The sequence below is a fragment of the Ochotona princeps genome, chromosome X (genome assembly GCF_030435755.1).
Source record: "Ochotona princeps isolate mOchPri1 chromosome X, mOchPri1.hap1, whole genome shotgun sequence".
NCBI classification, from domain to species: Eukaryota; Metazoa; Chordata; class Mammalia; order Lagomorpha; family Ochotonidae; genus Ochotona; species Ochotona princeps.
The window spans coordinates 106552585-106568085 of record NC_080865.1 but is presented as its reverse complement, the minus strand read 5'-3'; the positions used below and the strand labels follow the sequence as shown (position 1 = coordinate 106568085).

General features: G+C 51.1%; 1 protein-coding gene across 2 annotated transcripts in view; it reads left to right on the top strand.

Moving 5' to 3' along the window:
- Positions 1 to 1159: 1159 nt before the first annotated feature.
- Positions 1160 to 15501, top strand: part of MECP2 (methyl-CpG binding protein 2) — a 49102-nt gene continuing 34760 nt past the window's right edge. Inside the window, exons 1-2 of one of the 2 annotated variants that reach the window (XM_004598858.3) lie at positions 1175 to 1318; positions 6352 to 6475. In XM_004598858.3, coding sequence (XP_004598915.1) covers positions 6450 to 6475 — 26 coding nt within the window. In that variant the 5' untranslated portion in view covers positions 1175 to 1318; positions 6352 to 6449. Of the gene's footprint in view, positions 1319 to 6351; positions 6476 to 15501 lie in introns of both variants that reach the window. The other variant, XM_004598857.4, reaches the window with a different exon arrangement.

Below are 15501 nucleotides of genomic sequence, written 5' to 3'. Positions count from 1 at the left end.
GTGACCGCAACGACCGGTGCTGTGCCAATCCAAAGCCTGAAGCCAGGAGCCTCTTCCAGATCTCCCACACGGGTGCAGGGTCCCAAGGCTTTGGGCCGTCCTCCACTGCTTTCCCAGGCCACAAGCAGGGAGCTGGATGGGAAGCAGGGCCGCCCAGATTAGAACCGGCGCCCATATGGGATCCTGGCGCGTTCAGGGCAAGGATTTTAGCCACTAAGCCACGCCACCGGGCCCTAAGCAAGTGTTTTATAAAGAGACGGTGGGCCGGGTTGTGGCAAACCCAAACCCTAAAGCCCCTTGTTTAGAATGAAACTAGCACAGGAGCACTTGTGAGCTGCGTGATGAGTGGCATCCGGGAAGTGTTGCCTTCACACTGTCACCCTCAAACTTTCCTGACACTCTTAAATCTTTTCTCGAAACAGGAGCGCTCGATCTCAGCTCTCAAGCCATGTCTTCCAGGCACAACTAAGCACTGCTTCCTTTGCGCTTGCACAGTTCCTCTGCACACCTGCACCACCCCTGCTGCTCCAGCAATGACAGGTCCCACGCAGCCTCAGCATGCACCCTCTCCCCCTGCCAGAGTTCCGCAAAGGCAAGAGCTGTGACTTGTCAGTTTATCCTCCATTACAAGGAAACAGTGCAAGGGGTAGGCTTCTTAGACCAAGCTGCCTCCGCTGGAACATCAGGCCCCAGCGCAGACAATTTTGCTGCGTGTACTGAAGGTGGTGATACTGAGCAAACGCCTGTACCGTAAAAACGCGTATTGCAGCGTGAGCGATGCGTTTGAGGACAGAAGAGCAACTACCCAGCGGAGCCCTACAAGCACACATTCGCAGCCTAGGCCTTCAACTGCCCTAGCATCCGCAAGGGCCCATCAATCTTTAACATTCGAATTGCGCCCAGTAAACCGGCCCCTGCGCACCCAAGCCTTTTCTTTTCCCCAAGTGACGACAAACTGCAGCCAATGGGCCGCTGGACTGAGGTCCGCCCCCTTTCCCCTGGCTGAAAAGGACAGGCACTCCCGCCAATTGTGGGTGTCGCCCCCAAAACCCCTCCTCATCCCGGCCGCCCGAGCCAATGGCGGGCGGGATCGCGGCAGCGCCAGAGGCGGGGCGCAGACGCGCAGGTGCAACAGTGCGCAAGCAGGCCGGGAGGGCGGGGCGCGACGTCGTCCGTGCGGGGTCCCGGCGTCGGAGGCGCGCGCGCTCCCTCCTCTCGGAGAGAGGGCTGTGGTAAAAGCCGTCCGGAAAATGGCCGCCGCCGCCGCCGCCGCCGCCGCGCCGAGCGGAGGAGGAGGAGGAGGCGAGGAGGAGAGACTGTGAGTGGGACCGCCGCGGCCCCGGGCGGGGACCCTTGCCGGGGGGCGGGGGCTAGGGGCGGGACGTGGCGCGGGAGGGGCCCGCGGGGTCGGACGACACGGCTGGAGGATGGCGTCCCTCCTGTCTACCCTCCCCCCGCCGCCGCCGCCGCCGGTGGCGGCTCTCCCCTCGGCCAGCTAGCCGTCTCGGCGGGTGACCGTCCTGGCGCGCTGCTCCCGGGGCCGCCTTCGCCAGGCGCACCCTGCTTCCCCCGCCTCTGCGCGCATCTCGGGCCCCGCGGGCGCTGCTGTCGCCGGGCTTCGCCCGCCGGGGCTGCGCGCGCTGCTGCCCTGCCCGGGGCTCCGGGCCGCGGCGCCGTCGCGCGCCCGCGGCCCCGGCCTCTCCCAGGCGGGCGCTCTCCCCTCGCTCTCCCGCGCGCGCCCCCACTCCCGTTACTCGGCCCCCCCAGCGGCGCGCGTGCGCAGTTCACCTCCCGTCGGGAGAGTGCGCCACAAGGGCTCCTGCGCTCTCACCCCCATCTCCGGGCTTTGCCTCCCCCTCCTGCTCGCCCGCTCCAGGACTTTCTGCCCCCGTGGCCAGCGCCGCGGCCCGCTAGCTCCGTACCATCCAGCCGGAACGAGTAGGAGGGGGTGATTGCCCACCTGCAAAACGGACTAGACACTAGACATTGTGTTCGCTGATCTCACTGCTCTCACTGCTCATCAGAAAGAGGTGGTTAGAGTTCCGTCCAGAACTGTGTACCCTCCAGCACTTGCAGCTCTTCGGTGGCGGCGTGCCTCTCCGGGGCACTCAGGGATGCTTTGTTGGGGGTTGCTGTAGCTTCGGAATGCAAGCGCCCTCCCATCTCTCCCCCCCTTCGCCGGCGATCTTCCAGTTACATAAGTGGAGTGGGACATAGTATGTACCGGGCTCATCAGTCCCAGATGGAGCAAGTTGATCGCCCTGCTCTGGCTCCTGCCCATTGTCTCTCAAACTTCGATTTCTGTTCAGTGTGCCCTGACTGACTCGCCTCGCTGGCACTGACACTCAGGTGATCCTGGGATGGCAGTATGTCTGGAGTTGTGTGCTCAAGACTTAAGGTCATAGCTGGGCTCCAGGCAGTGTGCTGGCGCGAGGACACCATTTAGGGTGCTGTGGGGGAGCAGCCCCCGGGGGCAAGCTTGCCCTGGAGTAGCGCGGTGGGAGCTGCAGCTTTTATGAGTGTGCTGGGGCGTGGGTTGGTCGCAGCAGACATGGGCTGCACCACAAAATTGATATTACTGACTCATGGTCAGGCAAGTGCGTGCTTCTGGTGTTTCCAGGAACGGGCTCTGGGGGTGTGATCGGTGCCCCGGAATGTGAGGCGGCGGACTGAGGTGGCACTCGGGTGGCTGGCCCTGCTGGAACTGCACTTATGGCTGCGGAGTGCTCGGGAAGTTGTGGGACTCACAAGTTTGAGTGTTCTCTCACACTACAGAATCAGCACATGATTCGGGCATCAAAGAGAAAATTAGGCTAACCGACAACCTTCCTCTCATGGACAGTTGTGAGTGCCCCGGCTGTGATTTCGTGAGCACTGCAGCAGTTTCGGTTCCTAGCAGCAGTCAGCTGACCTTCTGGGCTCTTTGGTGGGTCTGTGGAAAGGTCTGTGGAATCTCCAGCAGAGATTTACAGAAATGGGTTAAGTTGTGGACTTTCCGGGATTTCCATGTCACATTCTAACCAGGAAGCCTGGGAGAGGCTTGCTGTTAGTTGCTCGGCTGCGTGTGTCAGTCTAGTGGAAGGAGTTGCCTGCCCACCAGGCTATGGTCGTGTCCCGTCTACAGGCGCCCACGCAAGCCTGCTATAGCCACACTGCCCAGATCCGTCCGTCTCGGCTGAGCTGGAGGGCGAGCTCTCTGCTTTGTGCTCTGTAGTTGGTCCTGTGTGTGCCCCGGTGTCCCTCTCGTGAGCTGTCTGTCATGCCCTTGGCAGGCAGCTTCCAGAATACAGTCTCTCTGAAGTCTGTCTGTGTCCTGGCAGCGTGAAGAGCCAGCCACAGCTTGCTTGCTTGTTAGCACTGGCCCCATCACACTTCTGTTTTCCGGTACTCAGGCTTGTCCTGGGCGATGTGGCTCCTGATCAGGGCGGCCTGACTGCCCGTGGCTGTGAGAGTTCTGAGGTAGGTCTGTGGCAAGGCCCTGTCGGGAGGGCCTTTTGCCTTCCTTGACACATTTGGAACTTGCAGCCAGCGTCACTTGCCCGGCTTGTCCTGCTCCTGTTGGGCCTGCCCAGGGCCTAATGGAGAGGGGCAGACAGGCAGGCTGCGACATTTGAGACACGCAGACTAGCGGAGCGTACTGTGATGCCACCCCCATGGTGCTGGAACAAGAAGTTGACGCGTTTACAACAGGAGTACAGAACAGTGAGAGGAGCTGCCTCTTGCTGGAGCCCTGCTCGTGTCGGTAGACCTGCTCCGAGCTCTTCGTGCGCTCATCCTGCGGCCTGCGGTCTGGGGCGCTGAGAACTGCCTAAGAGCGCTTTGTTGCCAGGTTCCTTTAGTTGTCTCTGAAAAGAGACCCACAAAACGTGTTGGGCATTTGTGGTCATGAGCGGGCTTTTTTTTTTTCATTTTTATAAAAAGATTTATTTTTATGTACTTCAAAGTTAGAGCTGTCTTCCATCCACTGGTTCAGTCCCTGTCGTAATGGCCAGAATTGGTCCAGATTGAAGTCAGGAGCCTAGCAACTGGGTCTGGGCTAATTTGTTGAAAGAAGTAAGGGCCCCAAAGACTTGGGACATCTGCTGCTCTCCCAGGCCATAAGTCGGGAGCTGGATCTGAAGTGAAGCAGAGCCCCAGTAATGAGTGCTTTGAGCATACAAGGATCAGGCACAGCCTTAAGACTGCTAAGTTCTGGAGAGTGGGGCAGGACAGCTGCGTACATGCCCCGTTCTGTGCTGCGGCCAGCAGTGCACACCGGCATTATGTGGCTGGCAGGCAATCCTTTTTTCCTGGGCAGAGCGTTACTGCAACTCCAAGTGAGGAAGCTAGCCCTTGGCCTCACCCTCGCTGCTTCCACGGCAGCCTTTACTGGTTAGACTGCTGTGCCTCCGCATCAGGCGGGGTAGGGTGGATGGAAAGCGAACTTTCCTCCTCAGCTTCGCTCTTGTGACACTTGAACTGCTTTACTGGTCCCTCTGGTGTCCTCTCTTGCAAGAAGCCTGTTTGCTCTCAGGGGCTGGATATGCACAGCATCATTTAAACCACTGCCACTTCGAGGCTAGCTAGAGGTGTGAGACAGCTGACTGCACCAGAACCGTGAGGGTGCTCAGAGCGTCCCCACTGCCGAGTGGAAGGGAGAGGGGGGACCCTGCCCACCTGACAGAGCAGGAAACGTCAGAGTTTTAGTGGGAATGGAATAAAAAAGAGAAGCGTATTTTTTACAAAGTGAAATTTGATAGCTGTGCATAGTTTTTTTTGTAGTATGCTTTTTCCATGAGCCTTGTGAGGATCGTTCCTATGCATGAGTTTCAGAGTTTCTGGTATCATTTTTTTTTATAAAGACTTATTTATTTGTATTGCGAAGTCAGATATACAGACAGGAGAATGAGATACAGAGATCTTCTGTCCACTGATTCACTCCCCAAGCGGCCCCTGCAGTGGGAGCTGAGCTGATCCGAGGCCCGGAGCCTCTTCTGGGTCTCGCACACGGGTGCAGGGTCCCAAGGTTTTGGGCCGTCCTTCTCTGCTTTCCCAGGCCACAGGCAGGGAGCTGGATGGCAGGCGGGGCTCCCATGTGGGATCCTGGCACATGCAAGGCGAGAACTTTAGCCACGAGGCTACCGAGCTAGATTGGTACCATTTTTTAAATTGCATTTTTCTACCGACTTTTTGAAGCCCGTTTGTATATAGACCTACTTTATTGGCTTTTCGCCTGACTGCTCGCATTTTCTGGCCTTTTTCCCCATGAAACCTCAAGATAATCAGGATGTTTCTCTTTCAGAGCTAGAAGGCCCCTTGCTGCAGCTCCCTTAGAACCAAAAGCTTGTGGCCGTAAGAAGGTGGGACTTTTCTAGGACCTTATGTGGCTAATCAAGTGATGTTGTTAACTTGAGGGAATCGTGAGGTGTCGCTACACCTCAAAAGCTAACACTCAGTGCCGTCCAGGCGGCTCCACAGCAGCCGTCTCTCCAGGATTGCTTCCTCTGAAGGACCGCGTCACGGGGAGAGGGAGAGACTCTCCGGGCACTGGTTCACTCCTCAGTTGCTACCAGCAGCCAGGACTAGGCCAGACTGAAGCCAGGCGTGTGGGCCATCTTCCTCTGCCTGTATGCGTGCATGAGCAGGCAGCTGGAGCGCAAGTGGAGGAGCTGGGACTCTGCACGGGCTGACTCAGCTATGTCGCAGTGCCCACCTGCTCAGTATTCTAAGCTTTTGTTTTGAAGCTGGCCGACAGGTTATCAGAGATGGGGTAATAAGTGGCAGCTTCACTTGAGCAAGGCGGTAATAGTCATTTTGAAGACAGGTACTTTTTATACATGATATTCCAAAGAAGAGACACTGGGAGCAAGTGAACATGGGGAGTTCTTGCTGATCTGGGTCGGAGCATGGCTGCGGCTCTCCTGGCTGCCGGCCCTGTAGGGGCCTGAGCCCCTGGCCGTGGTGTTCTGGCAGCTCCCTGGAACTTCAGCCGCTTGCCAAAGGGAGATTGTGCCTCTGGATTTCATATGGTCTTTTGATATTGCATGGACTTTTGAACATGTATTCTCTGCCCAAGTATTTCTGTATGACATGGTGGAAGAAGAAATTGCCAGAAGTCACTGCTCATAGAATGCTCTGTAGTGTCAAAGTATCCCCTAGAGGTGACGAGACCTGTGATAGTGTGGATTCTAACAAGCACGTGTCATGGGCCGGTCATCTGCAGTTTATTGGCCTTTGTTTCCAGCTAGGTAAGCCAGGCACTAACTAGCACAGTATTTTGTCTTTGTGTTTGCCTTCAAAATGTCCCAAATGGCCCTGGGAAAAAGGTGCAGCTCAATGGGGGCTTTCAACTTACGATTTTCTTTGTTTTAGGCTCCATAAAAATACAGACTCACCAGTTCCTGCTTTGATGTGACATGTGACTCCCCAGAATACACCTTGCTTCTGTAGACCAGCTCCAACAGGAATCCATGGTAGCTGGGATGTTAGGGCTCAGGTAAGTAACCTTCCTTTTTTTTTTTTTAGTATATGTCCTGGTTTGGCCATCTATTTAAAAAAAAAAAAAAACGGATAAAGATTAATACTACTCTTGGACAGTGTAAACGTACCCCAAAGACAAAAGACAATACTGTGCCAAACTGTGCCATATAATAAAAAAAAGTCACTTCCCTGAGCCCTGAAAAGTCAGTTGGGGTTCCTCAGTCTCCATGGCGTGATCTGGGGGTGGGCGTCAGATTCGAGCTGGAACTGGTGATCTGCAGCTTCAGTTCACCTGGAGGCAAGCAGGTCAGCTGAGCCGAGCCAGGTGGGCCGCAGGGCCGGGAGGGGCCACGGGGCCAGGGGGGCCGCAGGGCCGGGAGGGGCCAGCAGGTGCGCAGCACTGTGCTGCTCTTTTGGCTTGGCTTTCAGGATATGGGAACCTGTGTGTGGTCCCCTAGTAGGAAGCCCTCCTGACAGCTGTCACGCTCCTCCCGTGGGAATTAAAGAGCACAGCGCACGCACATCTGGGTGTTGGATAGATGTGTTTTTTTTTTTTTTTTTGCAAGGCCAGGGATCCGAGGCACCCTAGGGCCGACTCAGCTGCTGCCAGCTGCACTTAGGACTGCTTGGGCCCCCTTGTGTGCAGTTCGCTTTGGTAAAAATGAATGGCTCCTCAGTTGCTCAACTTTCGGACCCCAACTCTCAAGCTCTCCTTTTGTGTGATCAATATTTGCTCCACGTCTCATGGTTTAACACCTGGATTTTTAAAATTCCGGATAGCGAAGCAGAATGTCCGTTTGAATTTTCTTGCTGCTTTTTCTGTGAAAACGTATGCGTTTCACATTTGCTGCCATTGTGAGTCTAGCTGAGAGCCCCAAGTGCCACTTCATTGCATCTCCCTGGTGATGTGTGCTGAAATCTGGCCTGGCATGTTTCGAGATTGCGTGAGGGGCAAGGCTGAGTCTTGCAGCGCTGGGCGTGCTCCGGGCCGCCTGAGGGCGGCAGCTCTGTGTGGACTGAACGCACTGGAGGCTCCGAGTGGCAGATGTTAGGTCTGCGCGATAGTTGGTGTTTCTCAGGCCCTTTTTGATCCGTTTATAAAGAAGAATTATAAAACAGGCAGTACCGACACAATAGTTTATCTTAAAATGTAGAAAGGAAAAATTTGTTTCAAATAGCTCTTATTATGGCAGACTAATATAGCTATTTGAACTTAAACGAACTTTGAAGTGAATTCTCGAAGGAAACCTGTCTTTAGTAGATAAATGCTTAATATTTTATTTGTTTTCTTGTACTTTTTTAAAGTTATGAAAATATGTGCTCTTACAAAAAAACTTATCCAGTAAGAAATAATGAAAGCTTCCCCTTACTCTGGATTCCTCTAAACCTTCTAAGAGTTCGCCTTTTCTGTTTTGGCAAGATGATATTACACATGCTTTGCCTCATAACCACTGCTGACTTTACCTCATGAATTTTATCATCTCATGATGGGTTTTCGCAGTGGGCAGCTATGAAGAGTCCTGAGGGGGTCCAGCTTCCTGCCGTGCCAGGGGTGCTGCTGAGCGGCTCTCTGGACTTGAGTTGCTGATTCCCGCACACTGAGAAAGGGCTGCTTCCTGGCCTCGCACTGGAGAGTCGGAGTGGGGGGTTTTCCCCCCTCTAAGTACATTTTTTGAAACTGTTATTTATTTATTTATTTGCAATATGTTTGCTGATTTATGCCCCAACAGTCTGGGCTGGGCCAGCATAAAGCCAGAGAAGCTTGGAACTCAATCCAGGTGTCTTGTGTAGGTGTCGTGGAGAACCACATGTCCAAGCTATTACCTGCTGCCTCCCAGGAAACTGGATGAAGAGCCAAAGTGTGACTTGGAGCCAGGGAAGTGGGTATTCTGAGCCATGGTATCACCATGTCCAGGAATCAGGTGCCTTGGGGAATTGCCTGTTGATATTCTACATTCAGTTTTCCATTAGGACATTGTTTAGTTGGTTTGTAACAGTTAATGTATGAAGATATTAAGTCTGTTGTGCAGATATTTTTCCTACTTTGTCATCTATCTTTGGCTTTTGCTGGATTTGATACAGGAGATGTCTGTTCTGGTTTCTTTGTTTGCTTTTGTACTTAGTCCTTTTCCACTCTGAGAACAGTAGTCCCGTGTTTTCCCTATATATGTACATAGATATGTCATACATTCAAAAGATCTTGTAGGTAAGTTGTACTGTTTTTTCCTGTATTTTTTTAATTCAAGATGTTCTGTTATCTCTGTAATTTTCACTTTTTATCCTGATTTATAAAACGTTTATATATTTACAGGATACTATGCGGTATCTGAAAGTGTTTACATTGTATGTTCCCTTTAGGGTAAATGTAACAATTTCTTCAAACATTTATTGTCTCTTGAAGAAAAAATTTAAAAGCTTCTCTTCTAGCTTTTAAAATATATGAGCCACACACAAACACACACAAAAACTTACTGTCTGTGCGGAAGGGCGCCTGTCTAACTGCCTCCCTACACTGTCCAGAACCTCTGCCATTGACCTTCTACTTGTACTTGCTAGCTTTGGTTTTGTGTTCAGCTTAAGGGTGGGATGGGGCCAGGTTGCATTAGCCGTTTGGTGGGCCACTCATCCTGTTTCCAAGCTGACTTCTTTAAGGGAATAAAGTCTCTCTTAAATTTGTGTCTCCTGTTTTATCTACAGTTACTTTTTTCTTTCTGAAGTTTCTGCCTCTGAGGCTTGACAAGAGACCTGTTGCCTCACAGTTGTTAGCTTGTACTCCTCCCACAAGCCTTTGAGCCCCTTCTTGGCATTGAGAGCTGGGCCGAGCCCGTGGAGGTGTGCCTTCGCCACTGGGCAGGGCTCCATGGCTCACCCTGGAAGACGGGGTGGCGCGTCTTCACAGGTCTGCAAATGCCTGCGTGTGTTCCCAATCCTGATAGGTTTAGTAGAACTTTGAGGTAGACTGGGATACAGAGAGCATAGTTTGTTTTCCAACTAATGTAATTGCAGGCTTTTTTTTTTTTTTTCTTGAACTAGAATAGTAACTTTTTCTTATTGAAACAGCTAGCTTAGTTGTCGTGGAAGAAGAGTTGTATATTGTGAAAATTAGAAGAGTTGTGTATTGTGAAAATCGTAATTTTAAAGCTTTGTTGTAATTGCTGATAAAATTGAAAACAAACTTTGGTGAATATATTCTTAGGGATGTAGTTTTTGCAACTTTCATCATTTAAGATTAATAAATACCCACACACTGAGATGGAATTTGAGTTTGAATGGAAAATATTTTTAAATTTCAAATTTATTTTTCACTTACTTTACAGAGAGAAACAGGCAGCTCTTCTGTTTGCTGGCTTCCTCCCTCAGTGCCCACAGCAGCTGGGGCTGGACTCTGTGGAGAGTGGGGCTGGCATGTGAACCTAGGCACCCCAGCATGATATCAAGGAGTCTCACGTGGCAGCTAAACAGTTTTGCCAAGTGCTTGTCCTCAAAAGCATTTTCTGTCAAAAGCAAAAAGGCACCAGTTTGCAGTCGAGGACGGCCCAAAGCCTTGGGACCCTGCACCCGTGTGGGAGACCCGGAAGAGGCTCCTGGCTCTGGCTTTAGAGCAAGTGTTCTGCATAGCGAGTAAACCTGTTGTAGCTTGTGGTGCTGGCATCCAAGGCAGCTTCCTACTGATGTGCCTGGGACGGCAGCTGAAGATGGCCCAGGCATTTGGCACCTACCATCCGTGTGGAAGATCTGGGTGGAATTCCTGGCTCCTGGTCTTTTTTTTTTTTTTTTTTTTTTTTTAATTGGGAAGTCATATATACAGAGAGGAGGAAAGACGGAGAGGAAGATCTTCTGTCCAGTGATTCACTCCCCAAGTGGTCCAATGGCTAGAGCTGCGCATATCTGAAGCCAGGAGTCAGGAGCTTCTTCTGGGTCTCCCATGTGGGTGCAGGGTCCCAAGGCTTTGGACCGTCCTCTACTATTTTCCCAGGCCACAAGCAGGGAGCTGGATGGGAAGCGGGGCCACCAGGATTAGAACCAGCACCCATGTGGGATCCCGGCATGTACAGGGTGAGGACTTTAACCACTTGGCTACTGAACTGGGTCCTTGACTCCAGATCTTAACCTCACCTAGCCCTGGCTATTGGAACCATTTGCGGAATGAACTGGGGTGTCTCTTGTTCTTTTTTCTCTTTAACATTTATTTATTTTTATTGGAAAGGCAGATTTACAGAGAGGAGGAGAGACAACAAAGATCTTCCATCCCCAAATGACCACAATGGCCAGAGCTGAGCTGATCCAAAACCAGGAGCCAGGAGCGTCTTCTGGGTCTCCCATGCGGGTACAGGGTCCCAAGGCATTGGGCCGTCCTCGACTGCTTTCCCAGGCCACAAGCAGGGAGCTGGATGGGAAGTGGAGCTGCTGGGATTAGAACCGGCGCCCACATGGGATGCGGGTGCTTGTAGGTAGAATATTACCCAATTGAGCCATTGCACTGGGCCCATGTTTCTTTCGGAATTTCCCGCTCTGTCTGTTGAAAACCTAACACTTAAAAATCAGTTCATAAAGAGCCATATCATTCTTTAGTGGATATGCTGTAACTTATTTAAACAATTTTTTATTGCTGTTTGTATTTGTAGTTTTAAAAAGTTTACCAATGCTGTAGGGCAAAATCGGTGGGGGAAATTCGTAGACATGGAACTTGGAAGCTTAAAGGATATATACATTTTAAATTTTCATAGATACTGTCAAATCAAGGGTTGTGTAACTGCAGGGTTTTTTAAAGATGTATTTATTTATTTGAAAGAGTTATAACGAGAACCATCTGCTGGTTCACTGCCCAGGTGGCTAAAATGACCAGGACTGAGCCACGATAAAGCCAGGAGGCAGAAACTTTGCGTCTCTCACGTGGGTAGCAGGGGCTTTTCCCACGCCGTTGGCAGGGAGCTGTGTTGGAAGTGGAGCAGCCAGGATACGAACTGGAACCTAGTTGGCATGCCATACACTGAGGCTTGAAATTGCAGAGTTTTACAGAAACAGCTACATATGAGTAGGTAATCAAGTGACTGTGTGACTGTAGTACTGTTTGTGCAAGTTGGATAACTTAGGTAGGTTAGGAGGTAGTGGTTCTTAGCAGTTGGCACTGGAAGCTTGTGACATAGCAGAGCTTGTGAGGCTCCACCCATGTCTTGTGAGCCTTGAAGAAAAAGGAAGCTGGCGTGGTGACACAGCAAGCTAATCATAAATCTAAAAAAAAAAATCTTCAGGAAAAGGAAGTGTCTTTGTTTTTCTTCCAAGTTGTAGCAACTCCTTGGGCTTGGGCTGTGAGCCTTCTGCATTAGTGCTTGCAGTACTTCTGAGGGCGTCCCTCAGGGCTTGGCACTGGGCTGCCTCCTTTCCCTGTGTGGCTAGTGCGCCCTGCCCGATTACTAACTGTGGTAGGTGTCTGTCCCTGTGCCAGCTGCTGGGGACCGTCCAGTGCTCAGTGATTTGGTACAGAGGGTCACTGTGTGTCGTAGAAGTACTGGGCACTGGGGGAGCACAGCAACATTGGACTTAGGAGATGGAGTTAGGGAAAAGAAAGCTTTAAAAGGACATCCAAGACCTGCTCAGTGAGGGGACCCTGAGCAGGTGCAGGGCAGAGCCTCAGTAGGGCAAGGAGAGTCTTGGGGAAGGAGTGGCGTATTTGGAGCCTCAAGGCAGCAGGCTGTGCAGAGCTGCCTCCCAGGAGGTCAGTGTCTGCCAGCTTGCAGAGAGGGGAGCAGTTCCTTTTTCTTTCTTTATTTCAAAGGCAGAGTTACACAGAGACGCAGAAAGTATCTTCATCCATTGGGTCACTTCCCAAGTGGATGCTGGGCCAGGCCGTCCTCTGCTGCTTTCCCAGGTGGCATTTCTACAGAGGATGCAGTTGACAGGTATTCAGGTTGCCCAAAATGGTGAGGCTTTCCTTCTGAGCTGCACTGATTCTGAGCTGTTCTTGGGCCTCAGAAGGCCTGCGAGGTGCTGCTCTGCGTCCTCCTGTCCTCCGTGCAGCCTGCGCCGTTGCAAAGGCTGTCCCCCTTAGGCCGCTTCCAGTTCCCTCTGTCCCCTAGCCCTGGGGTCCTTGCGCTCTCACGTCAGTTGTTTTCCTGGAACCTTCTGTCTACTTCTGGTCTAGCTGAGCTATGAGGTAGAAAAGCCTTGAGCAGTTCGTTCTGAAATGATGCAGACGTTTAAGCTGCAGGGAGCCCAGGAGCTTGCAGGAAGTGGGAGTCAAGTATAGTACCGAGTGCACTGCGTAGTTGTTCCAGTTTTTATTGTTTGGGGCAAGACTTTCCTGGTGAAGGGAACCGTACATGAGCAAGTTTGTGCCTCTCTTGTGAAAAAGCTAATTCCCTAGGGGCTTACCCTGTGGCATGGTTGGTTAACCTTCCACCTGTGACACTGGCATCCCGTTTGGGTACCAGTTCTAGTCCCAGCTGCTCCACTTCTGATCCAGGGCCTTAGCGCTGCATCCACATGGGAGACCCAGTACAGTTCTTGACTGCAGCCTGCCCGTTGAAGCTGTTTGCAGGGAGGACCAGCAGGCACAAGATATGCTCTGTGTATGTCTCTGTCTCTCTCTGTAATTTGCCTTTCAATTTGAATAAACAAACCCTTTTTAAAGATTTATTTATTTTCATTGGAAAGTCAGACTTACAGAGAGGAAAATCTTCCATCCACTGGTTCACTCCTCAAGTGGCTGCAGCGGCCGAAGCTGAGCCGATCTGAAAGCCAGGAGCCATGGGCCTCCTCTGGGTCTCCCACATGGGTGCAGGGCCCCAAGGGTTTGGGCCGTCCTTGACTGCTTTCTCATGCCACAAGCAGGAAGCTGGATGGGAAGCAGGGCTGCCAGGATTAGAACCAGCACCAGTATGGGATCCCTGCATGAGCAAGGCGAGGACTTCAGCCGCTAAGCTACTGCACCTGGCCCCCAAACAAACATTTTTTTTAAAAAGCAAGATTGCCCTTGGTGAGCCATTGCAGACACTCCCCCAGATTCAGCCCAGGAGGTGGACAAGGAGCTCTCCTCACATGGGCCCCAACGTCTTCTTCCCCGCCCTCTCTCTGCAGCCTCCATGCTCTGCTAATGTGGAAGCTGCTGGGCTGCTTTCCTCCTGCCATTTGCTCAGTTCGCTGCATTCCTGTCAGCGCCTGCTTGTGGCGTTCATTTAGGACAGGTGCAGCTCAAGTCCCGCTTCCGAGCCATGCGCTGTGTTGCACATGACGACAGGAATGCTGGCAGTGGTGTGCAGCTCTGAGGGTGAGCTGTCCAGCCGCCCTGCACTCTGCTCAGCCCCTTGCCTTTGGAGCCTTGGCCGTGTCTGCTCCTGTGGCCAGGGAGACCTGCTTACTGGACAGGTGCCTCCTGCTGCCCGAGGCCTGTGGCGGCATGGCATTGGAGGAGTCGAGGGTTAACGGCGGGTTTATGCTTACAGCCTTTGACCTTATTAGCGGAAAAGAAGATGGTTTGTTTGTGTTTATAACAAAGCCTTGCTTGCAATGGCATTGGGCGGCTGTTCCCCATCCCTGGGGGCTGAGGCGGTTGGGAGGCTGAGTGTGGCTTCTCCCCTTGTCTCTCCCTTGCACCCAGATGCAGGAAGAAGGAAAAGAAAGTGTGGACAAAAAGGTCTCACCCACCTTCCCCCATCCTAGACCCTTCCCACCGTAAGCAACTGCGTAAACATCATCCAAAATAAAATTTATATATAAAAAAACTTCCACAGAAAAAGGCATCCGCTTCTAGTCTTACTAATAGGACAGTTAGAAGGTTTTGTTTTTCGATTTGAAAGAATGCAGGGCAGGCTTCTGTGACGGGCAGAGGGACTGTCCCCTTCGTCCCTGTCTCCTTTGGGACACCCAGGCACGAGCTGACTTCGCCCTGTGATTCATTTTGGGAGCGTCTCGTAGGGCATGTGGTTTGGCATTACTTTAATAAATTCTGCTTTATATTTTTCTATGCATATTTAGTAACTTGCTTTTGAAACAAATTTCTGGGTGTTGTATTTTGTAAACAGCAGAAGGCATTAATCCATATTAAGTACTAATTTGTTCTAATATTTTCAGCTGTTTTTGGCATTATATTTGGCAGGAAAAAAGACAAATGTCTGTAGTTGTGACAGTTTGTGTCTTTTAGACTCCAGAATAAATAATTCTAGGAAGTCTTTTCCCTGGGCCTATAAGAATCAGGCAGTATGCGAAACAGTTGTTAACACTCCAGTAGTTAGAAAAGGCTGACAGTCTTGTTTTTTATGTAAGTGCTATGTATCTACTGAAAAATGTTAATATACTTTGTAAGCAGCTGTGTACAATGTCTTAGTCATCTTTCTGGGTTTTCTAACATACAAAAAAAAAGAGAAACATCTCAAGCTCTTTTTAAAAAAAAAATTACACAAGTAAAACATTATTGTAAAACTTACAAAATTAAAATCACTGTGGCAATTCCACTGTGCAAGGAAAACTGTTGATATTTATGTCGTTGTAGACCAAGGAGCCTGGCTTCTACTGAGAATGGTGGGGCCGGGGGAGGGCAGGTAGAGAGGTGAAAATGTCCCTGCAGCTGTGTGTTCCTATCTTTGGGTCCTGGCTCTGCATAGCCAAGTACTTTAGGCATCATGTTAGCAGGGAGAGGGAATTGGAAGTGGACTTGAGACTTCAATCCAGACCTAGCAGTATGGGACACAGCCATCGTAGGCTGCGTGTGAACCGCTGCACGAGGCCCGTGCCCCTGTGATTAGTGCAGGAATTTGGCAGTATCATGCTTACTGCTGCGTCAGACGTAGGGTCAGAGTTATTAGACATACCTTCAGAACTGTTCATGTAATAGTTCACCAGAGAAGAACAGATTCTAGTGTCTGTTCTTGAAATATGGCGTTAATTATTTTCTTTGCGTTCTGTTTTATGTAGTTTAAAGCATTCCTCTGTAGGAGGATCCAGGAGGTCCAGAGGGTCCATGGCAGGAAGTGTACATGAAACTTCTGCCAAATAAGAAAACAGAAAGCACTGGTGAAACACAACATGACATTTAAAGTGCATCTT